General features: G+C 41.2%; 1 protein-coding gene across 1 annotated transcript in view; it reads left to right on the top strand.

Moving 5' to 3' along the window:
• The window catches only part of col16a1 (collagen, type XVI, alpha 1), a 56,134-nt gene that overhangs the window by 28,011 nt on the left and 1,786 nt on the right, over positions 1–26,337 (top strand). Inside the window, 56 exon segments of the mRNA XM_054606036.1 lie at positions 1,849–1,884; positions 2,289–2,321; positions 2,473–2,517; positions 2,986–3,024; positions 3,166–3,228; positions 4,174–4,218; positions 4,320–4,415; positions 4,847–4,885; positions 5,076–5,120; positions 5,240–5,275; positions 5,373–5,495; positions 6,124–6,159; positions 6,705–6,740; positions 6,915–7,001; positions 7,185–7,229; positions 7,996–8,103; positions 8,461–8,583; positions 8,793–8,846; positions 8,958–8,999; positions 9,619–9,654; positions 9,737–9,790; positions 9,891–9,959; positions 10,056–10,109; positions 10,557–10,583; positions 11,469–11,525; positions 11,869–11,913; positions 12,057–12,128; positions 12,857–12,910; positions 15,430–15,483; positions 15,711–15,833; positions 16,050–16,091; positions 16,206–16,271; positions 16,376–16,420; positions 17,085–17,129; positions 18,495–18,548; positions 18,650–18,703; positions 18,795–18,848; positions 18,936–18,980; positions 19,094–19,147; positions 19,236–19,271; positions 19,362–19,424; positions 19,514–19,585; positions 19,703–19,756; positions 19,885–19,929; positions 21,033–21,077; positions 21,324–21,377; positions 21,519–21,572; positions 21,668–21,718; positions 21,847–21,936; positions 22,064–22,099; positions 22,211–22,255; positions 25,277–25,325; positions 25,328–25,470; positions 25,704–25,767; positions 25,937–26,110; positions 26,231–26,308. Coding sequence (XP_054462011.1) covers positions 1,849–1,884; positions 2,289–2,321; positions 2,473–2,517; positions 2,986–3,024; positions 3,166–3,228; positions 4,174–4,218; positions 4,320–4,415; positions 4,847–4,885; positions 5,076–5,120; positions 5,240–5,275; positions 5,373–5,495; positions 6,124–6,159; positions 6,705–6,740; positions 6,915–7,001; positions 7,185–7,229; positions 7,996–8,103; positions 8,461–8,583; positions 8,793–8,846; positions 8,958–8,999; positions 9,619–9,654; positions 9,737–9,790; positions 9,891–9,959; positions 10,056–10,109; positions 10,557–10,583; positions 11,469–11,525; positions 11,869–11,913; positions 12,057–12,128; positions 12,857–12,910; positions 15,430–15,483; positions 15,711–15,833; positions 16,050–16,091; positions 16,206–16,271; positions 16,376–16,420; positions 17,085–17,129; positions 18,495–18,548; positions 18,650–18,703; positions 18,795–18,848; positions 18,936–18,980; positions 19,094–19,147; positions 19,236–19,271; positions 19,362–19,424; positions 19,514–19,585; positions 19,703–19,756; positions 19,885–19,929; positions 21,033–21,077; positions 21,324–21,377; positions 21,519–21,572; positions 21,668–21,718; positions 21,847–21,936; positions 22,064–22,099; positions 22,211–22,255; positions 25,277–25,325; positions 25,328–25,470; positions 25,704–25,767; positions 25,937–26,110; positions 26,231–26,308 — 3,388 coding nt within the window.

The following is a 26,337-nucleotide window of genomic DNA, read 5'->3' as shown; positions in this document are numbered from 1 at the left end:
ATGTTTAATACCAAAATAACAAGACTCAGTGACAGGATTTTGGTGCCAAAATTCAGCCTGTCTTTTGAGCAAAGATTTTGGCTTGCATGATGTAGAATTAGCACCTGTGTATTAGAATGTTTGACATCAATAAGAGAGCCTATTTATTTGGATGTTAAATAGTCAATATGGCACTACTGATTCGGATATTTGTGCAAAAAACAAAAGTTTGTATCCGGATGCCAATTGTTAAGACTGAAACACTTAAGGGAGCACCGGTCAATACTGGTGTATTATCACTGGATAAAATGACTGTGTGTTGCATGATAAAGATGGCTTGTGGTGCGTAAGGTGATCCAGATGCAAAACATCTGGAATGAGGCACCAACAGTCAGGGAGAGAGATAAATAAGGATGACTAATGGTCCACCCCATAACCTGAGTGAAAGGATTGGACAGGGAAGAGGAAATGGAAAAGGGAGAGAGAGAGAGAGAGAGACAGACAGAGATAGACACGAAGGTACACAATGTGGACGCTCATGTGTTTATGAGAAAACAACCAGAGAGTAAGATAGATGCTGAAGTTTTCGGAATACCAGTGCATGTCACTGAATGAATACATACAATATAAATACAAACAACAAAACCTTCGTGGATATACAAACTTAGTATGCAGTGAGCGAGGTGTGTATGGTCTTCAGAGCTTTTCATTTCTGGTCTGTTAATTAAGAGTAATACAGACAGCATAATGTGCTCGGCCACAAAGATATTTTAACTCCATTTCATAATGCACAGCGAAAGTGAGCTGCCCTTTAACAACCATCTGACTCTTCCATTTCAGAGCTGAATGTAGATGATAAACAATATAGGCAAGGCTGCTGAGGTTTTGAGTGGAACTACATCAGGACTTGACTCAGCCCCAACGGCAGACAAGAGCTCGGAAAGAGTGACTCGTCACTGCAGCTGGTCGAGCCAGCCATTGATGGACTTGTAGCTCATAAGGGGGGATGGTGGAGGGAGGGAAGAGAAGAGGGAGAATTACACATTGTCTCTGTGCTGTTACTACCACCCTTTCTTCATGTCAGCGAGCTCATAGTCGCTGCTTCAGTATATGCAAATTATTCTGGTGGGTGAGAGATGACTCGCGGAAACACTGGGTGGGTGATTCAGCTTTAATTACTGGCTTCTGCCAAAAAAAAACATGCTTTTGATTATGGTTAACCTTATTTGGTATGTGTGTGAGTGTGTGTGTGTGTGTGTGTGTGTGTGTGTGTGTGTGTGTGTGTGTGTGTGTGTGTGTGTGTGTGCCCTCCTGTGAGGAGCAGCTGGTCTCCTCACTACGGTGCTATGGGAATCAGACATATTGATCCTGTTGTGTGTGTGTGTGTGTGTGTGTGTGTGTGTGTGTGTGTGTGTGTGTGTGTGTGTGTGTGTGTGTGTGTGTGTGTGTGTGTGTGTGTGTGTGTGTGTGTGTGTGTGTGTGTGTGTGTGTCCTCCTATTTAGCTGTGTACTGTGGCAGCACAGGGGTCCAGCACAATTTAGTTTTGTGTAACAGTGCCACCACCTGGCGACTGCATAAACTACAACCCATTTTACTTCCCTCACAAACTTTGACTCAGCCACACAACACGTTCCAAGACAGTATAATAATTCTCTCTCTCTGTGTGTCTATCTGTCTGTAGTGTGCTGGTTGTTTATTGCTGAATAGGGAAGAAAATGTTAGGATCACTGATCTTTGCTTTCCCATCTTTCCATCAGAAGATGTTATAAGTAGACCACTGCGCAGTGTTTAACTCTACGTGTGTGTGTGTGTGTGTGTGTGTGTGTGTGTGTGTGTGTGTGTGTGTGTGTGTGTGTGTGTGTGTGCAGGTAGCTGCTGGCTTAAAAGGGGAAAAAGGCGACAGGGTGAGTATGAAAGACAAAATGCTTACAGACACACACATCTGTATTGTTGTATGTGTGTGTGTGTGTGTGTGTGTGTGTGTGTGTGTGTGTGTGTGTGTGTGTGTGTGTGTGTGTTTAGTCAGACTTCTATCAGCGGAATGTGTGATTTCATCGCATGTGCTCAGACATGCCTATTAATGAGCACTGATACCTATCCAAACACACACACACACACACACACACACACACACACACACACACACACACACACACACACACACACACACACACACACTTTGATGCCCCTGTAGTGTAATATGATGCTGGCTTGGGACAAATCCACCACCGAGCTGATATGCATTCTCTGCTCGCTGATTCTGTTTCTGATCAATCATTTTCCTTTTCTGCCTCCCTCTCCATCTTAGGGTGATGGTTGTTCTGGCTCAGATTCAGGTCCAGTAAGTAACTTTTCCATTGCGTCTCAGTATCGCACCGTGCCTCGTTTTGCATTGTCTTATTTTTTTTGGCATTCAGCACAGTATAAACCTGAAAATTGGCTCAAAAGTGATCTGCGATAACACATGCCAACTAAGTGTCTCTAACCTCTAGTGCACAGAGGGACCCAAGGGCCAGAAGGGAGAGAAAGGCGAGCTGGTGAGTGCCAATCTTCTGCCACAGGTTACAGAACCACATCCCACTGCTTTCAGACCACGGCAACCCTTCAGCTATTTAGTTTGATCCTTTTTCAAGATTCTCCCAAAATGAATAATGCAGCGGGAGAGTGTGTACTGAGACTTTGTGTGTTTATGATTTATTTATGCAGCTCTCCGTGAGTGTGTTCATGTATACGTTTGATTTGTCCGATTTAAGTATATGCATATCTGTATGTACGTCCATGCCCATGTTTCTCTGGTTGTGTGTGTGTGTGTGTGTGTGTGTGTGTGTGTGTGTGTGTGTGTGTGTGTGTGTGTGTGTGTGTGTGTGTGTGTGTGTGTGTGTGTGTGTGTGTGTGTATGTGACTGTGTCACTGTGTTGTTTGCTATGCACCAGTAGTGTGTGTATTATGCCTCTTTGGTGTATGGTCATTGATCTGGGCCTTGTCTCCATTCCTCCTCTCCACAGGCACTGCCTGCCAACTGGGACGAAGCAGCAGGGTACAAGGTGAAATGTTTGCGACACTTTCAGTGATGAATAATGAAGATACGACCTCTTGATGTTCATCTAATTAATATCTAACCCCTTAATATTTGAAGTTGTCTCTTTTGTATGTTTCTCACCTTGTTTTATGCTGCCTCTGTCTAGGGAGTAAAGGGTCAGAAGGGAGAAGTTGGTCCACAGGGTCTCACCGGCACTCCAGGAAGGGATGTAGGTTAAAAAAAAAATGTTGTATGTATTTTGCCCTTACAAAGTATCTGTAATAAGGATCAATGAAGGCATGGTATTTGCCTTGAGGTTAAGTCAAACAGTTTTTGTAAATCCATATTGTCATTACCACAAATGCTAAAACGAGCATGCATTCACAAACACACTAATACAGCTACACACACACATGCAATTACGATGGCCACTATTATCAGGAGCGGATATTCAGTAAACTTATATGGTATTACTCTTTAAGCTAAGGCTCCTGTTGATATCTGCTCTCTCCCCTCCACTCTCCCATGGCGTTAAGTCGGCCTGTTAATGCCTGTTAGATTAGGCTAGAGCAACAAAGCTTGCACAATCAATGCTGCCTCATTGACTGTGCTGTTCATCTCCCACACAGGCAGGCACCTATTCAGGAAGACTTAAACCTTTTAATCTTCGCTGTTCAGCGCCGTGATCCTGTAGACGCATGGAAAGTTTTGAGGAACAAATTACAACGTGTGTGTGCTCTTCAGATATTCTGCCGGTTTTGGGCAGCAGACACACACACACACACACACACACACATTTAGCGTTTCACCAGGCTAAGTGCTTGTCGAGGGCAGATGGATTTGGTTGAGGATAGATTTTCGTAAGCCTTCCAACCATCTGACATTGTGAATATGAATGCGCTTGTTGATGTGACTTGAACCAGGCAGCCACAATTTATTGCATATGCACCGCTGAAGACGATGTATCTTACAAACACTACAATTCTCTCTTTCCAGTTCCAATCGTAAAATGTCAAACGCATTAGAGAAATCCACAGGTGTCTTTATCAATTCATGAAGACATTTTGGAGATAGATTTGTGTAGAGCTTGCTTCATTATTCTGGGATGACACTGATGATGTCACTGACCGTACTGATGCTGTCACTTCCCTCTCTGTCTGTCACCATTTCCCAGGGTCGATCGGGGTCCATCTGTGTGGCCGGCCCCAAGGGACAGAAGGTCTGTCTCCATTAAGCCTGGGAGTTTCAACAATCAATCTATGTGTCACTTGCATTCAGTTCAGTGGGTTTAATAGAGCTGTGCGCATCTTGTTTTCCCAGGGTACCCCAGGTTTGGTGGGTCCTGAGGGGTTGGCTGGGGAGCCAGGGATGCCCGGATATCCAGGCCCACCGGGAGTTGGAAAGCCAGGCCTACCAGTAAGTGTGTTTTTTTTGCTGCGACCAGCCACTCTATAGCTCGGATGGTCAGTCAGTCCACTAAAATGTCCCCGCCATTTGGCAGCCAGAGCTTTTGCCCTAGGAGGCTGGACTTTGGCATAGGAGTTAAGTGGTTTTGAGGTTTTGTCTGTGAACTCATAAACACATTGTGCATGCACGTCTGTGGTCGCAGCTTTTTCCAATTCAAACTCAGAGGATATAAAGTAACATATATGCACCTTTTGGGTGCTGTAACCCGTCATCTAAATCTCCTTACACTCATCTTAGCAATGGTCTCAGTTTGACTTTTATTAGACCCTGCTTTGAAGTTCAGGGCAGGACTTTGCAGCATTCATTGGCCATGACAGGAGCCTAAAAGCTGTCTTAAGAACAGCTTTTAAAAAGACTTATGTACTTTTATTTCCTGTCAGGGCCTTCCTGGTATACCGGGTGGTGGAAAGGGAGACAAGGTAGGTTCACCATTCGGTACATGACAAATGATTTTGTAAAAGCCACCATATGTAATTCATTTATAAGAACATATTTCTAACATGACGGGAGAGGTGGATTGGCTCACCTGATAGGAATGTGGGTGAACCACTGATCTGTGGGTAAGTGTAATACTATTCTGAAGACAAATGTTGTGATTTGTTTTAACAGGGAGATACAGGACCTCAGGGAGAAGATGGATTTCCAGGAGATCCGGTGAGAGACTCTTTTAAACATTGATTGATATTCAGCAATGTCTGCATGAGCTTCCAATATACAGTATTCTAACTGAGCTGATACATCAGTGTTTGACTGTGATTCTGCTGTTTTCATAGGGACCAAGAGGACCAACAGGGTTTAAAGGAGACAAGGTAACCTGTAAACATTGTCTTTAATCTCTTAATCTACATGCCTGTGTGCTCTCTCTCATCCACATATTGTGACTTGTGACTCATTTTCAATCATCAGGGTGACCCATGCGAAGTGTGCCCTGTGCTGCCTGCAGATATGGGTAACACAGTGGCTCTGCCAGGGAAGCCAGGCCCCAAAGGAGAGCCTGGATTAGCAGGGATAGGAGAGAGAGGACTGCCTGTAAGTACAACAGTTTGAACGTACTCTAATGTCAAACTGTTATGTATTCTGAACTTGCCCTGAGTTTTTAGTTTAACATTTTTATGATCTTGCTGCGTGTTTTATTAGGGAGTTGTAGACACAGTCTGAAAGCTGTAGCTGACGATTGAACCTTGGGCACTTGTTTGATAGTGGATATATTTTATTTTCCTTATCACTCCGAGGGAAGGTATGGCATTTATTTATAGCTCGGGGTTGTATTTGCCCTTGTAATTCTCCCAGCAGCTCAAAGAGAGAAAGAGTATTCTCCCAGGCAAAGGTCATTTTATGAATGCAATCTTAGCACACTGTGCATTGTGTCTCTTATTCTGTTCATTCTACATCTTCCCACTTACCCCAGCAGGTGAAATGGGGAATGATTTGTGTGGAGATAGGGGGCGGTAATATAAATCTAGAGCCTTATGAGATTCTCTGTGCAACGATTTCCAATAATGCCAGCGTCCATCCGTCATACCTGGTTAGGGCAGAGGGAGAAGGAGGTAGAGCAACAGAGAGAGAGAGAGAAAGATATGACCTCACTGTATCAAAGTTGAACTAACAATCCTTCCGACTCATCCCTGCTCCTCTCTTCTGTCCCTATATTTACCAGGGGCTTCGGGGTGCAGATGGCAAGGCAGGAACGAAGGTATAGAGCTCCCGTCTCATTCATTTACAGCTATGGTTCATTCATATTCTGTGGAAGCGTGACCTATACACACTCATCTGCATTCCTACACATTTAGATATGCTAACATCAGCAGTGCAGAAGGCTCCCTCCTAAAACAGATGCAAAGCAAAGTAGCTAAACTAAACTCCACAAGGAACACCAGAGTACACACACACACACACACACACACACACACACACACACACACACACACACACACACACACACACACACACACACACACACACACACACACACACACACACACACACATTCAGTACTGCTACAAATGACAACCTTAGTAAGTGTATACCCAGACGTGCATGAATGCCAACCTGCTCCAGTCCACGCACCCACTCCTACCGACTCTCACATTACTGATGTACGCAAACATCTGGCTAATTGCACCACTGTATGCTTTCAATGTCATGTCGAGACACAGCATCTCTAAGCAAACACGTTGATCAAAGAGAGCTCTGACTACTTTGCCATCTTGGATGTCTAATTTTTGTATGTTTTGGCAGGGCAAAACAGGATCAGATGGCATCAAAGGAGAAAAGGTCAGAGATAACTTTTTTTAGCTGTCATCTTGATAAAGTACCCTAATTTATAAACTTCACATTGCATGTCTTGCTGAAGCTGTACGCATAATTCTTCGTTGCACATGTCTTAGAGCACCAGAAATGTTCTAACCGTGTTAATTTAGTTCGTTTTTATTTGCCTACATGCTTTAGGGAGACCCGTGTTCTGTGTGCCCCGCCATCGGAGAATTACCCCAGAACCTCGTCGCCCGTATCCAGACCCAAACCCTGCAGCCAAAGGTACAGAAAGGAGAGCCTGGGATTGGACAAGAAGGAAAACAAGTCTGTTTGAGGAAGCATTAAAGTTAGTTTAGTGCTAAATGAAAAAAAGCAGAGCAGTAAACTTACAAATGCTTGCATGTGTGAATGGTGATAAGCACCTTCATTAAAATGATGTATCGTTCAATTGTGTGTGCTCCACAGGGAGAGAAAGGAAATGCAGGATCACCTGGCCGTAGAGGAGAAAAGGTAAGTGCTGTAACATAAAAAGAAACAGCACTGAGAGTCCGTGACCTCAATAGTAGACTAGGCTTACATAAAGGGAACTCACTCAGTGGGATGCTGAATGGGGCTCATAATAGACTCCACGAGGAAGATAATCACAGCAGTCTGCTAATTTTAGGGCCTAAAACTGTCCGCCAAAGGGATTTTACTCAGCAGGGAACTTATTAGTGAAAGCTTAGGTAGTGAAAAACCAAAATCATTTCACATGGCTGCCTGTAGGGTGCACCTTACTACAATGTGAACCCAATAGGACTACCTTAAATAACCCAGTTAATAAACTGCTTAGACTATTTGGAGTGTCTTTATAGACAGTAAGACTTTCTTAAATAATTTGACATCTACTGGGACAAAGGTTGTCTTCAGGAAAATCACCCCAAACTGTATGGAGTAATATTTCAAAGGAGCCCAGGCACTCTGCTTTATTTCAGGTCTCCAAGTCTTTCTCTTGGAGCGTTCACATCACTTTACCACAAAAAACTGGGAAATAAATCTGCCAACGATGGAGACAGGCTACTTTGAATTACCCTTGAAGCTCTCCCACATTCACTTTGCCTGGACTTCAAAGCAGAGCCTGTGAACGTACACAATAAAATGAGGACCCGCTCGTAAAAATACGTCTAGACAAGCACCACTTCTATAGTGGCTCTACATGGTGTCTTTAATGTAATCATTGTGAGAGCTATAGAGTTGACTGTTGGTGCCTCTTATCATCATATTTCAACACAACCAGGGTGAAGAAGGCGATCAAGGAGAAACAGGACTCGACGGAGCGCCTGGAGCCTCAGGACTGCCTGGAGAACCTGGTCGGGACGGACTAAGGGGTTTGAGGGGAGAAAAGGTACCTGAACCCGCCTTAGTTGCATCTGCTGACTGAGTTTATAACGAACATTTATTGTATCAATTATAAATGGCTTACAGTACATAAAGTAGCAGCCATGTTTTCTGCATAGCATACGATAGATATCCACAGGTAGTTGTCTGTTTTAAGCTTGAATCGATTTGGCTTTTGTCTCTCCATCCTTGGAGACGTCAAATAACAAGTGATGTCTTCGATACCACTTGTCATACTTTTGGGACAATGATGATTTCAACTTGGACATTGATTGTCTAAATGAAGGCCCTATCATTTTCCTCTTAACTTTGCTTTTTCCAAAAGGTTCCTGAATCATAATTTGGATTTGTTGTGTTTTCCCAGGGCGACGCTTGTACAAGCTGTTCTTCTACTGTCACTACAGAGGGTGATGGTGTAGCTGTTCAAGGCCCCAAAGGAGAGAGAGGAGACCCTGGTCCTCCAGGGGAAGGGAAGCCTGGCAAAAACGTTAGGGAATTCTATATTAATTTATTCATAATATACACAATATGTATTTTATATATACACAATATGTATTTTATATATATATATATATATATATATATATATATATATATATATATATATATATATATATATATATTACGTGTGTGTGTGTGGGTGTTCTTCTGGCTCTCTGTGCTAGGAAAATCGTTGACGATCATTTTTCTCTTCAGGGAAAACCAGGCTTACCAGGTGTGCAGGGGCCTTCTGGTCCCAAGGGAAAAAAGGTGTGAATGTCTATTTATTTTTTTATCATGTCTAGAAATACATGAAGAGGATTGTGTCTTTGCATGCATCACTGACATATTCTAATCTGTGTTGTCTTGTTCCCCCTGTAGGGAGAAGTTGGAGTTCCAGGAGTTGGCCTTCCAGGACCACAAGTAAGACTCATGTGTCCACATCTGGAGTTTTATATTGATAGCTGATGCCACTCTGTCATACTAGGTACACACACAGCTCCTAGGTGGATGTGGTCCTGCTGTGATCTCAGTAATGAACACCATATCCACGATATTGGCGCTTTCCTGTCTTAGATCTAAAAATACATTCATGAGGTTGTAAATAACTATGTAAAAATAACCCTGGGCTGTTCTCTCTGAAATCATTTGATTCAATGTGGAATCTCCCTGCTACTACTTACATAAAATAAGACAACATTGACTTGGCTTCACACAAGACACGAACAGCGGTCTCCTGAGTGAAAGTCTTGTGTTTCTTTGACCAATCCATCCATCCCGACCTCCTTTTTACATGGACAGAGTGAATGGACGGCCAAAGCTGTTCAGGGAGTATACTATTGCCACGGATGGGTTTACTTTGGAAATAGTTTAAAGCCCGGTGTGTTTCATACAGACATTAAAGGGTGCCGTGTGCGTCTGTATCAGAAGCCAAGGTGTTTGACAAAGTGTCTGTATTCAAAGACCTAGTGAGTCTGAGCTGCCCCAGACCACCTAAACCTGTTGCATTTTTTATGTTATATCTTTTTGATTTTTGTTGTAGGGTAAAGAGGGACCAAGAGGGCCCCGAGGACTTGCAGTAAGTAAATCTCATATTTCTCAAGGCCAACGTTTTTACTCTACATTTTCAGATTTTGATCTAATATGTGTGTTTTGTACAGGGACCTTCTGGTGCCGAAGGATTGGCTGGACCTGTTGGCCCTGCAGGGGAGAAGGTAGTATAACATAGAGAGGAAGAAGCCCAACTTATCCTTGCAATATGTGATCAAATGTAAAAAATGAAACCTTGAGATACGGAGAGTTTTCTCTTCATAGGGCTCCGAAGGAGAAGCTGGGCCCCCAGGACCACGTGGACCTGAGGGCATTGGAATAACAGGGCCCCCGGTATGATATTAATACACCTTTTGCATATGCATGTGGGCATATAATGTGATGCTGTTATATTGTCAAACACTGTTTCCTATTTACTTTCTTATCCAGGGTAGAGATGCAACCCCTGGGTCTGAAGGATTGCCAGGGGCTGATGGAAGACCTGTAAGTTGTCTTATTCCTTATTCCTGTTTTTCACTTGCATGTTTTTGAACATGTGCATCAGCAATTAGAAGAGATGTTTTTAATTATTTTATTTTAGTAGCAAACTTAAGTTTTTGCATCAGTGTTAGCGTCTGTTCAGAGTTTTAATTTTCTTTGAGCTTCTTTGGGAATTGCCCTTGATTTAGGCACCATTTGTAACCAAGGATGTCTGCCTCTATCCATAACAGAGGCAATGTCTGCTCCCATCTCATCCTCTGTCCCCTGATCAACACTCAGCTCACTGCCCCGCGAGCTTTCTTCTGGAACAACAAAGCAAGAGTAACTAACTGCTTGTGTGTGTGTGTGTGTGTGTGTGTGTGTGTGTGTGTGTGTGTGTGTGTGTGTGTGTGTGTGTGTGTGTGTGTGTGTGTGTGTGTGTGTGTGTGTGTGTGTCCCCTTCTCTTGCAGGGACTTGATGGAGCTAAGGGGGACAAGGTAAGTCTACCGTTTTGTTTGGATGAAGGGATCTGGAGGGGTTTGAATATAAGGGGGTGGAACAGATGGTAATCGCAAGAGATGGTTCCCCTCATCTCACACACACACAAACAGAAACACACACACACACACACACAGAAACACACACATGTTCTCAGACGCACATGCACATGCACCTGCCTCGAGCCAGAGATAGAGTAGCGGCGAAGGTGACAAGTGTACTGTTGGCTGGCAGACAAGAGTAGTTTCGGGTCCTTAAGAGAGAAAGTGTGTGAGACTATTAATTACCGCATTCATCAGAGCCACCAGTCCAGGCTGTCTGACTGGGAGAGATGAAGGAGCGGTGGAGGCAGTGCTTAAGGGTCGGGAGGGTTGTGAGATGTGGGACACAGTTAAAGAGTAAAAAAAAAGAGAAAACTAGGAGAATGAAATATAGGTTCTGTTTTGTAGAGGATTCAGACTCTTTTTCAGTGTATTTATGCAGTCTTGGGCAATGCTGGAGAGTTGATATGCTGTAGCAGGCAGCAGATGGGTAATTGGGGATATCATTGGCTCTTCATATTACATATGTTAGGTGAAAGGCACCTTTCTTTGCTTCATAGTACCATACATGCATTGTATTCTTACTCTACTTTAAGGTTTTTCAGGACAAATTCATGTTATGCAAGGCAAAAGAACGTTCATGGCATTTTGCCCCCTGCAGTTTTCAATCTGACGCATAAGATACAAGATCTAGAAAAGCTGCACAGAAGAGTCCTGGAAACTCAGAGTTCTGACTAACTGGAGTTTTAATGTTGAATGAGGACTCGGTTTGGCAGCATGTGCTTAGCATTTTGCAGAGTTTCACTTTAGCTGTTTTATGGGTCTTTTTTATGTATATTTCAGGGTGAACCAGGAGAGTGCAACTGCATAATCCCCGTACATACGGGAATAGGAGGACCTGTAAGTACATGCACACACTCACACACATACTCTCACACACACACACACACACACACACACACACATACACACACTGAAATGAACAAAAAGAGATGTAAAATGACTTTATTATAGAGACTTGTTTCCTCACCACAGGAGGTTGAATACATTGATTTTATAAAAACACACTCTAGTATTGAGTTTTCCATATTGAGAAAAAGGTACCTTAATGCTTAGTTATTTCCCTCTCCGTCATTCTCTGCTCTGACATTTGTTGTATTATTCTCAACTTGACACTGTGCACTTACTGTATATTTTGCAAGCATCAGTGCTGCTCTGATTTTGACGACTTTTTTCCTTCCAGGGAGCTCCAGGAACTCCAATAAACACATGGCAGCCCGGGCCTCAGGTCTGATCTGTCAGCCAGCAGTCCTGTCTGATAACTTGGGCTTTGTTTGCAAGCTTTGTTTCTGTTTTTTTACCTTGCAAAGTTTGTTCGTAGAACTTTTCATTTGTGTTTGACTATGAATGTGTGATGTCTTTGTGTCATAGGGCCCACCAGGACCTCCTGGCCCACCTGGCCCCCCTGGGCCTCACGGCGTTATTGGAGTGGAAGGACCACAGGTGAGAGAAAGGGACAGTAGTATGGTGAAGGCGTCTCTCTCCAGTTCAATTCGGTATAGCTGCTCCATACATGTGCAGTAAAAATCAAGCTTGTAATGATTTCAGCTTGGGCAACTGGGGTACTTAAGAAAGGCAATGCTTTGTCATGCTTTGCAGCTTGATGGGGAAATCAAGTTCATAAGATGCATGTAGGAAATGGAGCAACATTATTTACGGAATGTGTGCAATAGCTTGCTTTAAAAAAGTAAAAAAGGATAAATGCGCTAACCTGTCCAGTGCTTACAGCTTTAACCCATGTGGGAACCAGCTGAGCAAGCTTTGGGAATATCCGTCAAGACATGAACAGTTATTTGAAGGTCTTAAATATAAATGTACCAAAAAATAATGCAATGCTTATTTAAAATACCAGTTTGACTAATTTCTAAGTTTCTAAGTTTGTAACTTGCGCAGACCTTCAAATAAGGTGTTACTGTAATCTGTGTTGCTGAATTTAAAGGACAGACAACAAAAGTGGTGATGGAAGGGGTCATGTCTTTGACAAAAAGGTACATTTGGTACAGTGGCTGAACGCAAAATAGCACTAAGTTTCGTAAGACATGTTAAAGAAAGAAACAGGTATTATCATTTTGGACCATGATCCTTTGACTCTGCCTTGACCATTGGTGGAGATGGGAGTGGCTAGCCCTTGGCTGGCAACAAACCAGTTCAACCTCAGTTCCTTCTTTCAGGGTATCCCTGGAAACGATGGGATACAGGGGAAACCGGGTTTGCCTGGATACGTCGTAAGTAAAATTAGAGAAAAAAGGAGGAGAGGCGACTCTTTTCTACTAGTTTGAGATCTGGGGCCTTGTGTATAAATGATGCAAATGCACACAACAAATTCCTGTGTCAGGAAGTGTTAAGGTCCCATAGTTCCTGGAATATTGTTAAATCATAATCATTGAGCGTATTCTGCTGTTGTACTGTTAAAGGATGCTCTGTATGCCAGAATAAGGACAGAGCATTAATAAGGGGTATGTTGATATCTGTTTATGGATAACTATGGGAGTAGACATATGGCTCCTGCATATGCCTGCATAGGTCATAGTGTCTGGGATTAATTACTTGAAACCTGCAGGAATTTTGCAAACACTAAATATGCATATTTTAGCCTTTTGTGCATCTGGCCTCAAATCAGTTTAAACTTCAGAAGTTAGCTAAAGCTAGTTTTCTTAAAGTAAGTGCAAGGACAACATCAAAGTAGAGAAATGAGGTGGAGTGTTGTGAAGTTATCTGTGGATTCCTGTCCTGCATACGATGTTAGTTTTGTTTCTTTCAAGTTTGCTGATGGCTTAATTTCATTAAAGAAACATCAATGCTGATCTCACGCCAGCACTCAAGGGGAACTTCACCTTCATCACCGGAATTAAAGTAATAGTTAAATGGAGAAAGAGAGGTGCTGGAAAAATCACTAAACCACTCTGGAAAATATTTACGGCTGATTTGTAGAGAAACTTTGTGTATATTGATCGCATAAAAGCAACACCTGTTGAAATGGCTACAGACATATACAAACAGCCTTGTTCTATATATTTAAATTCATCCATTGATCATGGGTGAAAAGAAGAGATGCACTTATATTTGACTTTGTAGGGTAAGCTCTGACCTATTGCAGAATTACTAAATACTTGTACCAAGTGTAAGAAGTTTGACTACAGTGGAAAAGTTGGAACCCTCTGCAATCCATAGACGTCAAGATGTATTGTGGCCTTAACCTTGATAGATAAGTCCATCAATGCCTCTTTTTCTTCAGTGGTTCTGCAGGTAATATGTAACTTAAAGTGGCAGCATAACTCTAAAAAGCCTCAAAAAAAGACTTGAAAACATAACGTCTTAGAAAGATAACGGCATGTTGCTCAGAAAAATCACAAAATAAGCAATTTGCGGATCCCTTTAAGTGGGTCAGAAGTGAACATTGCACAGTGACTTATGATTATAGAGAACCTTTCTTTTTGAGCAGGTCTGTTTCTGCACAATGCCTTGTGCCAGTATAATAGCCAATAGCATGCAGCATAAAATAGCCTTTCTAGCTAATGGCTCCAGTTTGAACAATGTAAAATGGGTTTGTAATGACTTTGAAACCCGGCAAGGTGTTATTGACAGACCCTCTCAGTGGAAAAGGTCCCGATGCTATGATAGAGAGCAGACGGCCTTCCACAGTGAATGTGATTGGGCTTGTGGAGTGGGCAGTTCTATTTCAAAAGGCAGTGTAACTCCTTTGTGGCATTTGTCTTTAAGGTTTTTTCTTGCACATTTGCAGCATGTGTGTTTCGTACAATATGTGTGTGCAGAGCCACTGATGTGTGTCTGCGGTCCTTACTTGGTGCAACCTACTACTCTCTGATTTTAAAACTTTTCTGGTGCTGACTTAAGGTCTCGACATACAGCTTCATAATCATTAGTTGAAATGGGCACTTATTATTTTTTTCTGGTCTATGTCTGCTATGGTTTTGTATACCAGTATTATGAGGATTAAGTACAGCATGTAGTGTCAACATTGCTGAATTCCAAAGGTTCATGTAGGCAGGCTGCTTTTTTTTTTTTTTTATCATATAAAACCTTTTGTTGAAAGAGCCTTGTGCATAGAGCCATACACAGAGGGGTGCACTGTGTGAGGTGCAGTGAGGGTGTAATAGACATAAGCCACTGTGTTTTAATGGGAAAATTAAGTTTCATGTTTTATAGAAAACATTGTAAGTCAACAGAGAAGTAAGGCAGGTCTGAAATGAATAGGAATCTTGGATGCTGAATGAGATGGTCCTACACAGACATTTAATAGGTTGTGATGCTTTGTACCATTTATTTTTTATTTTCTTATTCCAGTTTGGTGAAGCATCTTGTGTGTGATTTTAACAGACTCAGCAATTTGCTATCGTACATTTTATTTTGCCTCTTCTTCTATCTGAAGGCCCACACCTATCCTGGTGAGAATAGGAATGCAGCATTTAACAGGCACCAAGGGAGTGTTTTTATCATGTTGAGTCATAAACATGTACGGAACTCAAAATCTATGTGTTACTGACAAAGGCTTATACAATGAGTTAATTAAAACTGGGAAGAGGTGACGTTGAAGAAACAATACTTCATTGTTACACTTTTCCTGAACTGTATTTGAAGAAGAACATCTGTAAACTTTGTTTGGATTTGTCGAATGCGGAAGAGAACAGCTGATTTTGATCATAAGGGTTTCCCCTTAACAATTGTATTTGATCTATTTGAAAGTAAATATTGATTTTATTTTCATTTCCTGCCCCTTCTCTAGAATTACATTGGACCACACCAGCCGCCTCAAGACTCTGCTGGCGGAGATGTTACTGTAAGTACATGAGTAACACTGCATTTGGGGGAGTGGGGCTTTATTGTATTATTTTCCTCTATTTTTGCTTTGAAGTCTTTTTCCATGAAAACTCTTGATAAGTGTGTTTGTGTTTGCTGTGTGTGTGTGTGTGTGTGTGTGTGTGTGTGTGTGTGTGTGTGTGTGTGTGTGTGTGTGTGTGTGTGTGTGTGTGTGTGTGTGTGGTGTGTGTGTGTTCTACAACACAGGAGGGCTGTAAAGAAGGGGACTGCACCCAAGGATTCCCAGGGGTGTCAGGCACAGCTGGTGCCAAGGGAGAAAAAGGAGACCAGGGCAAGCCTGGTGTAACCCCCTTGGACAGCTGTGACAAGGTAAGACTTGGAGGGACCAGGAGTTTCTTGTTGATCCGGAATCGTGTGAAATGCCACTTACAGTTTAGTCACTGTGTTTGTTGTTGTGTTTTCATGAATGCAAAATGGCAATCCCTCATTTTGTATTTGAGTTTTCGTGACTTGATGTGAGTAGCTATCCAATCGGCATACTGTGCCAGCAGTGAGGCATTACTCCAATAACTTGTTTGCTTCCAGTGTTTGGAGAGACTGCAGACAGAGCAGGCGACACAACCAGAGGTCAGTTGAAATCATTATCATATTCTAAGGGAATACACAAATAATTTACACTTACAAACATTCACAGAGAGGTCTGTGCACATGTCCTGACTAATTTATGTGTTGGTCTCATAGTATGACCGACAGGGAATGCCCGGAGCTCCAGGAATGCCTGGATCACCAGGACCAAGAGGAGAGACAGTGAGTCTGACGTGCAAATACTGCTAATTTGACTTTAGAGGTTTGTCAATCTTCGTCCAGGTGAAAATGACTTTACAGAGTTTATTTCGTTATCTTTACTACAGGGTATACAAGGAGAAAGAGGCCAAGCTGGAATAGTAGGAAACATGGTGAGATTCAGCAACACATCTCTGGTTGAACCTTTCTGGACAGCTCAACTTTGACTCCTGTGGAGCTTATTCATAGTAGAGAAACATGCATATTATGCCATGGTGTTAACTAAGACACATCATCAATTAGAGAGCTTTAAAGGTGGACTCTTATTCTGCAATTCTCATCTACATCTGTGTGGATGTACTTACATGCAGATTATTTTAAGTTTCCCAGTACTTTGATGACAACTTTTTCCAACTTACCACTCTTGAAACGTTATTATTAACAACTAAACTTTTTGAAAACTATAAAGTGCATTCTGATCCACTTCATACAGTACTTCTGTGAAGGAAGAGTTTTGATTTTTTTAAAAAATATATATTTTAGGACAGCTCCCTTGGGTGTTTGTCTCAAAGCTTTAGATTTGAAGTGACTTGAGAGGAGCTTGTGTTTGCCACTTTCCATGATTTCTTAGAGCCCCCTACTGGTCTCTAAATGATGTACAACGAGGCCCAACACACTGACCTCCTATATACTGATTTACACACTAGCTCTCTTGCTGTGATTCCAATAATCATTAATTGTTAGGAACAAGTTCAAACCTGCTTTAAGAGGTGTAAATATATGTTATTTCTATTGCTCAGTTTATCTTGTGTTTCTTTCTATGTCTTCTATCCACAGGGACTTCCCGGTTTCCCAGGTCCTCAGGGCCCGCCTGGTCCATCTGTAAGCTTAATGCACACTTCCACTTAATTTTTTACCCCTCTAACTCTCCTTTAATCAGTGATGGAAGAATAACTCACATGAATTAATTCAGTAAATGTATGTTTAGAATACTTCAATGCGAGTAAAAATATTTAATTTAACATCCTACAGAAGTGGTTCAATGGACTTATAGCATCAAAGCGACAGTACAAGTTGTGCAAAAAAATCCACCCAAGGATTTATGACATTATTTAATTGTTAATAGTGATGCTTCAATGCGTGTACCGCCGTTTACTGTTCTAACTGTATGAGGTGAAGCTAGTTTTAATCTAATTCATATACAGTTAAGTGCAGTGATTCCACCTACACAACTTGTAGGTTGCTACTATTGTACACCCCAAATGTAACAGTACTTAACTTTTTATGTGTATGAGGGATAGAAGTATAACCCTGCTGCTAAATATATTTCTCAAATTCAGTGGGTAGGAAGTTACTCACAATGATGAGCTACTAATTAGTTTCTCCTCAGTATAATCAATCACTAATTACTTTCTCTAAATTACAACCCTCAGTAATCACTCCAATAACCAATACTTCACAGTGATATTCTTACCATTTTTGGAAGTTTCATTCATTAGTTCTAAAGGAGTAATTCATATAATACACAGTTATCTTAACAGCTAATTATCACTCACATATGCCACTGCTTTCAAAACACCCAGCTATCATTGACATTCTTTTATTCAATCATCACAAAAAAGAACTTCTATTTTTCTTTTCTTCCAGCACTCATGCGTCTTCCGCTTCCAGCAGCTGTTGCTTAGCAACAGATCAAACTTGCACATGCATGTTAATGTTTGTCAAAACAACATTCAATATTCACTTAGAATTGTGATGGTATGCTTTACAGAAGTAAAGTCAGTCTGTGGTTTGATCACAATACGTTGTTGCTCAGTAACACATTAACCCCACAATTCTGCTCATTTTCTTTGTTTGTTAGATGAAGAAATAAATGATTTAAAGAAGTCTCCATCTTTGAATGAATTTGAAAGAGAACATAATAAGGAAGGAAGGGATGCATAGGGAGGGAAACAACATGTATCATTTATGTGGGGTCAAAAAAAATTGAATTCATCAACCAACTAGGCCGAGCAGGCAATGTTCAGCCTCAGGGTATCCGCGTCAAAGACCTGAATCTCCATCCTGAAGCCTGATAGAGGTGTAGATCCGTGGACAAAATCAAATGTATTCCGTCCCAATGGGAGATGGCACAGGCCAGTTTGCTGTTTTATCTTTTTGATATTGACTTGCCTTGTCCCCAGAGGAGCATACATATCAAATGATCTCCATCGTTTTCTAATTATTCCTCCCTCCCATCATTCTCAGGGTCAGAATGGTGAGGTAGGGTCACCCGGCCTCCCAGGACTGAAGGGCGAACAGGTAAGCATCTGTCAATCACTTTCCATGAAATCATCATGGAATCAACAGGAAGAAAAATAATTTATTTCCAGGTTTTATTGAGTGTATGATCTTCACCTCAGGGCCCTCCGGGGACGTCCGGCTATCCAGGAGCCATGGGACCGCCTGGACTTCCTGTAAGTTACTCTCACCTGCCTCAGCAGCCTGACAGCTTTAATGGATGGATGGGTTGTTTACATTGATTAACCATCCATATGTATTTGTCAGGGACTGAAGGCTGAACGTGGGAGCCCAGGAAGCAGTGGTCAGAAGGGGGAATCAGTAAGCATCATCAATGTTTCATACTACACAATGCATCTGCAGTAAGTGTTGCATATTACTGGCTAACATGTCCTTCCCCCTCTGCAGGGTACTGCTGGTAACCCTGGGTACCAAGGACAGGCTGGCTCCCCGGTCAGTATTTCATCATACATTTTCTTTCCAGCAATATTTAAAGCCTGGCTTTCCTCATTTATCATCACACACTTTAATAACTAAGAGTAATTTGAGTAAATCTGTGTCTACAGGGCATTAAAGGAGACACGGGACCAGCTGGGCCAGTTGGTTCCAAAGGAGATCAGGTGTGTATAACACATACGTACAAATAATTAAGTTTGACCCTTTAGAAACAAAATCCGTATTCTTATGTTACTCTTTTTTTATTTCAAGGGTTTCCAAGGACAACCAGGTTTCCCAGGACCACCAGTATGTGAATGTTTAAACTCATCTATGTAAAGTTCTTACCTTTTTGGAGAAGTTGTAATTACTTTGTATGTTCCTGTGGGGTATTTTTAGGGTGGACCAGGTCCTGCTGGGAAACCTGGAAGGGAAGGGGTCTCTGGGCTCAAAGGTGAAAAAGTAAGTAAAAATCACACATTAAGCAGATTATTCCGCATCCACAATGATCATAATGATGTGTGTACTGAAAATCCCTGCTTTTCTTAAAGGGCAATGATGGAGCTCAAGGCTCACAGGGACCAACTGGGGGCCGAGGCTCATCAGGCTCCCCTGGGCTGATGGTATATGCATGTTATATTACTATATATTATCCAAGTTTGACCAATTCCAACATATTTCTGAACTGTATAATATTTAGAATCATCATGTGCACTAAATGTCAGTGTTTGCAATGAAAGGGCCCCCCTGGCATTGAGGGATTGGATGGAAAAGATGGGAAACCAGGGCTGCAGGTAAATTACACACGAGCATTCCCACACACAAGCAGTATGCTTAAACACACGCTAAGGTCATGCTATAGTTGGTATAGTTAAATACATGCAGTTGACCTTCTGCACTTGCTGTTTTTTTTCATTGGTAGGGAGCAGCAGGCCCAGCAGGCCCAGCAGGACCACGAGGAATCCCAGTAAGTATCACCTCTAACATCTAGATGACCTGCTTTTACCCTCCATCTATACGGTACAGTGAACAACATGCATTAGGTGTGAGAAGTATACTGTGTTTAGCACATACAAAGCATGCTATCTAAACCAGATACTAATATAGACAACAATGTACTTTTTGTACCAATCTTCATGAGTCACTTGTAGCCCTTTGATGTTGTGTATTAATTCATTATTTGTCTGTTTTTGTTATACCATGCTAGTTGCACGGCTTTTCCTCCAGCACCACCGTGAGGTTAACATTTGTGGTTTTGAGTAAATTGTCTCAACAATTATTGGATGGATTGCCATGAAGTTTGGTACAAATATTGATGTCCCCCTAAGGATCACTTTTAATCATTTACTTATCCTTTAACCTTTCCTCTATGACCATCATCAGGTCAGATGTTTTTATTTGTCCAGATCTTTTGGTTTATTACCAAATACCTGCAAAATATTTACATTTCCATAAGCCTCAGCTGTACTTTGTGTTCGGTGCTAATAACCAAATGTTAGCATGCTAACATCTTGAGCTAAGATTTGTTTGCATATAGCGCAAAGTCTAAATGCAACCTCACAGAACTGTTATCATGGCTGTAGACTCTTATGGGACAAATAATAGATAAATGTGAATGTTTCTGTTCTTCCAAACATTCACATCAGCAATGCCCTGGTTATTTTCCACATACAGAAACTGCTTTTTGTGGAAACAACATGGGAGGCATTCTTTTTATACAATGTAGTATGCAAATCAGCCTGCACATCTAAAGTTGTTTCATTGAAAACCATCTAAAGCTCTTAAACTTCTAAGCTTTCCTTCTTATTCTAAGATCTTCTCACATATGTACAGTATATCTTATATACTGACTACACTGTAGTCGATGAAGGAAAAAAAAGAGTAGCTTCCTATCTTCCTCCCTTCTCTTTCTGTTTTATTTTTCTCCCTCACTCGCTGTATTACAGTTTGTGTTCTACCCAAGAGCAGGTATTCGGGATTTCAAAGACCTGCCTGCCTGTTCTTTGGCAGCCTCGACTTTGTGAATTTTGAAGCTGTACTAATCTCATTCTCTCTGATGTCTCTCCTCAGGGATTCAAAGGGAAAACTGGCCATACTGGCTTCCCTGGACAGAAGGTTAGTCAACAACTCGTGGCTTTACCATCAATCTATGTCTATCTATTGGTCTACTTGCCATGGCCACACTCCTGTTGCTTGTGCATTAGGCCAAGTTGTTTTATCGAACTGATAATGACTCTCATGACACAACTCTTGGTGTTATTATTTTGCTACCTCACTGTTTTTAGTCTCCACTAGTAGAAGAGTGATGCATTCCACTCATCCTTCCTCCATTACCTTTTCATTACTTTCTCATGCCTTCAGGGTGAATCTGGACCTTCAGGTCCAGCTGGACCACCAGGCAGGGTGGGACATGAGGTGAGTATTTTTGCTTTCTTTCTGGATTTTGATAAAGATTAAATCATAAATCAATCATCCGAACACAATTCAGGAGGATATAAATCATAGTCAGTGTATAGTCCCTGGAGATTTATAAATATTAATCTGTGACCTTTCAAGGGTGATCCCGGTGCCCCAGGAACTCCAGGGCAACCTGGACCCTCCGGCCACATTGTGAGTTCACTGCCCTTTATGCTGTACATGTATGTTCGGTGGATATTGTAATATGTTAGTGTGTTAATCTAATGTGTGTTTACTATTCTTGTTAGGGTTCTACAGGTCCAGCTGGACCACCAGGACCTGCTGGGCCATCAGGAGTGGTATGCGGAATGCTGTGAAACATATGACCTTCAATAAGGGGAAAATTAGCTATACCGTATATTGTGTGTGTGTCCGCTAAAGTGAAAACAATAGAAGAGAATCTGAATTCTGCATTTTCCCTTTGTAGGGTGTAAAAGGAGACAAGGGCCAATCTGGTGAGAGGGGTCTTCCAGGGATGGGAGGAGCCCCAGGACCACCTGGGCACCCTGGGTCCATGGTGAATACCTCATGACTTTTGTCTACTTCAAAATTGTGTAGCCCAGAAATGTAATAAAATATTAATCTAGCTATAATCATGCCAATATATCTTGCTTATTTATTTATTTTTCGGCTATGGCTTTTAGGGAGAGCCAGGCAGCGATGGTGCAGCTGGTAAAGATGTGAGTAATGTCTTGGTGTAATGTTGGTCCACATTAAAATATAATGTACATAGATTTATGTGGTGAAGTGCGCTTTTCATTGCTTTTATGGATCTTTGTCTGTTTTGAAAGGGATCGGTCGGCCTACCAGGGGACAACGGGCAGCCAGGTCAAAAGGTTAGAGCCGACTCGGGATGCTACAGTTACAGTATATTGTGCCAGTGTTTGTTTGTGTGTGTGTGGGGGGGTTCAAATGGAGCATTAACCAACCATTACCACCGTAGACCATCTTAGAGAGAGACGGTCCCTTTTTTCTGTTCCTTTTAGCTCATGGCAACTTAGGCCAGAGCACTATGGTGCTGAACACGCTTGCTCTCTCCATTTCTGCCCACTCCGCACCTGCACTTAACACAGTCATCAGTTCACTAACCCTTCGACCCTCCCACTGACACCCTCCTTCCTGCTTACCTCACTTCACCCCTCTCCAAACTGGCAACCGGCCGTCTGCTAGCCCTCACTAGCTGTAGAGTGTGTTGGATCTCTCCTTTAGACACAGGCTTACAGTACCGTAGGTGGATGCAGTGATAAAGTTATTCTCTGCCTCTGGGATAATGCTATTAAGCCTGAGGGAAGATGCTAGATGAGGCCATTTGTCAAGCTGACAGGAAGGCATTGTCATGGTTTTAGCAGTACAGAAGAGGAGAGCAGTGGGAAAAAATCAAGAACGGACTCCTCTATTCTTCTCCCTCCTCTCTATCAAGAGCAGCTTGTCCATCGGTGACGTGTAAACATTAGAAGTCCATTATGGGCTGCTTCGTCCTTTATAAATCACTGTCCCTAATGTAGCAGTGCTGTTTTCAGAGAGCATTTAAACAACCAGAATGGTGGGTTCAGTTGTGTGGACATTTCCAAAAGCTGGCTGAGATGGCTTGTTTCTTCTCTGAAATAGAGGTGATAATCAACTTCATATTGTTCTCATATTACAAAAAATAATTCTACTTTTTTTTTTCTTTTTTTATACTATGAATTTTTTTCATATCAGAGTATGACTTATTTTCCATAATGCTATAGTATGACTTTTTACTACATTCTATCCTATGATTATTGTATTTACTTTTCTCGTAAACTTTACTGTGACTTCTTTGTAAAAAAAATCCTGCGTTATATTCTATAAAAATGTTTTGACATAGTATAGTATTACTTTTCTTCCATATACTATACTATGATTTTATTATCGAAATAATTTACTATTACTTTTTTTGACATACTAACCTATATTTTTTTACTTTTTCAACATACTATACTATAACTTTTTTTGCCTACTTCCACATTGTATAAGACTTTTTTTTTTACATCCTATACTATGACGTTTCTTTTACTTTTTTCGACATGCTATATTATGACTTTTTTCGACATGCAATACTATGACTTCTTGTCTCACTTTTTTCAACATACTATACTTTGACTTTTTGTCTCACTTTTTTCAACATACTATACTTTGACTTTTTGTCTCACTTTTTTCGACAGGCTATACTATGACTTCATTTTCTCACTTTTTTTTTTACGTAACATACTATGACTATTTTTCGACATTCTATACTAAGACTTCATTTTCTCACTTTTTACGACATGCTATACTTTGACTTTTTGTTACACTTTTTTCGAAATGCTAAACTATGACTTTGTTCGACCTGCTATACTATATTTTTATACTTTTATACAACATGCTACTATGACTTTATTTTCTCACTTTTTTATACGACATACTATACTTTGACTTTTTCTATACTAAGTTACACTTTTTTCGAAATGCTATACTATAGACTTATGTTCAAGAACAACGTCATCTATTAGAAAGAAGATGCATCCTCATTTCCTTGTAAAATAACCTTTTTGACGACATATACACATAAGAAGACAGTTTTTTTTGTCTACTTTTTTCTACGCACCTGTCGTCATACTGGAGTGCAAAGGTTTTGCTCTTGACATGCTATACTATGACTTTTATATACTATATTACTATATTTTTTATACTTTTTGGACATACTATATTTTGACTTTATTTTCTCACTTTTTTTCGACATACTATACTTTTTTTCCTCACTTTTTTCGACATGCTATAGTATGACTTATTTCAAGATGCTATGCTATGACATTTTTCGACATACTATATTATGACTTTTTTCTTTCTTTCTTTCTTTGGACATGCTTTACTATGACTTTTTTCCCACAAACTATAATTGAGGTTTCTGACACGTGGCTTTTTTTCCAATTACTTTTTTTAAAATATACTATTCAATTACTTTTTTTTGAAATACAATACTATGGCTTTTTTTCCTACTTTACTGTGAATTTTATTGTAAATGTCTTCAACAAGCAATGCTATGATGTTAAGTCGACCAGTGCAATCTAAGTCTCATACTGTATGATCAGTCAAATAATCTAACACCATTAAGTCCATAATTACAAAATGGAAAGGATGTGGTCAAATATTCAAGACAGGCGAGGAGTGCATTAATCTGAGAGGCAACAAAGAGACCAACAATTAGCCTGAAAGAGCCAGAAAGCTCTACAGCAGAGTAGCTCTTAATAGGAACACTTCAAGCCTAAAACTCCACAGAACTAGGTTTTATGGAGGCTTTTTGGGCAGAAAAAAGCCATTGCTTAATGTTTTGAGTTCACTAAAAGTTATGTGGGGTACTCCAAATTTGTCTTTTATTCTATTTTTTTTGCCTTTAAGCAATTGCTTATTTCTGGCCACTCTCCAGTAACACTCACTTATAGAGACTTGAATTGCACACAGGTGGACTTAATTTAACTAATCATGTGACTTCTGAATGCAATTTGTAGCACTAGATCTGATTGAGGGGCTTCATAGCAAAAGTAAATAAGAATCTATTTTAATTACAGGTTGTAATGCAATTAAATAGAGCCATGCCAAGAGGGTTGAATACTTTTGCAAGGCATACTATGACATTTTTGTGAAATAATATACAATAACATTTTAATGATATCCCATACCATAAATTTTTTATGGCATACTATAAACAATGACATATTTAATGCATACTATACTATGACTTCTTTATGGCATACTTTACTATGACATTTGTATCCACTATATAAGCTACGTGACTGACATTGTTGTTTATCTTCTAACAACCTGTGTGTGTGTGTGTGTGTGCGTCTGTCTCCCAGGGTGAAGCAGGGGCAGCAGGCCAGAAGGGTTCTCCAGGGGAGAGAGGTAGACCGGGGCCCCCGGCGGTGGAGGTTACCACTCCAAGGATGCACAGCCCATGATCGGCCCAGTCGGACCCAGAGGAGAGAGGGGAAGCCCAGGTTCAGAGGGTCTCCCGGGGACCCCTGGACCTTCAGGGTCACCTGGAAATGACGTGAGATACAGTTTAATTAAACTTACATCAATGTAACTGTATAAATAAAAAAATAAAAACTGTTGAATCAGCTCCAAATAACCCATCATGCGATGTATACAGCTTGATTGTGAGACAGAGGCCAGAGGCGCTCACTAGCTCCATCTGCTCTTGTAAATAATTAATTTTAAATTATCTTCCTTGATTAATGTTTGCCCTTTTGCTTTTCTCTCAATTTCACTATTCTTAAACAGGCGGTTGTAAATTATGATGAAGTTAAGAACTTCATCCGCCAGCAGGTCATCAAGATCTTTGATGGTGAGGGCATTTCCGTTGTTGCAATGTTTACTGTTTATAATGCTGCAGGTTCTTTTTTTTATCATCTCTTTCTTCCAAATAATTATTCCATTTCTCCTCTCTGACACCTTTTTTTGCTTTTATTGCTACTGATGAATCATTTTTTGTTTTCGCTTTTTCCCCTCCCCAGAGAGAATGGCTTACTACATGTCTCGCATGCAGATGCCAGTAGAGATGGCATCCCCAGGTCGGCCTGGGCCCCCAGGGAAAGACGGAACTCCAGGTACTCCTGGGAATCCCGGTGCATCTGGACTCCCGGGACAGATTGGCAGACAAGGACGGCCAGGAGGCCAAGGACCCCCTGGTAAGCCATCAGATACCAAAACATCTTTCAAGCATCATGACAGTGATAGAAGTGTCATTATTAACAAGCAGTAAACAGTTCATCTGTCATGTGGTCTAAATGAGCGGTGTCTTTCTGTAGGACCACACGGACCACGCGGAGAAAAAGGAGATAAGGGTGTTGGAGAGATGGGAGATGTAGGACCTCCAGGAGCACCAGGTAATTTACCCCACTGGTTCATGGACTAG

This window comes from Anoplopoma fimbria, chromosome 10, assembly GCF_027596085.1.
Source record: "Anoplopoma fimbria isolate UVic2021 breed Golden Eagle Sablefish chromosome 10, Afim_UVic_2022, whole genome shotgun sequence".
NCBI classification, from domain to species: Eukaryota; Metazoa; Chordata; class Actinopteri; order Perciformes; family Anoplopomatidae; genus Anoplopoma; species Anoplopoma fimbria.
The sequence above is the reverse complement of the archived record's forward strand: the minus strand, read 5'-3'. Positions and strand labels throughout refer to the sequence as shown.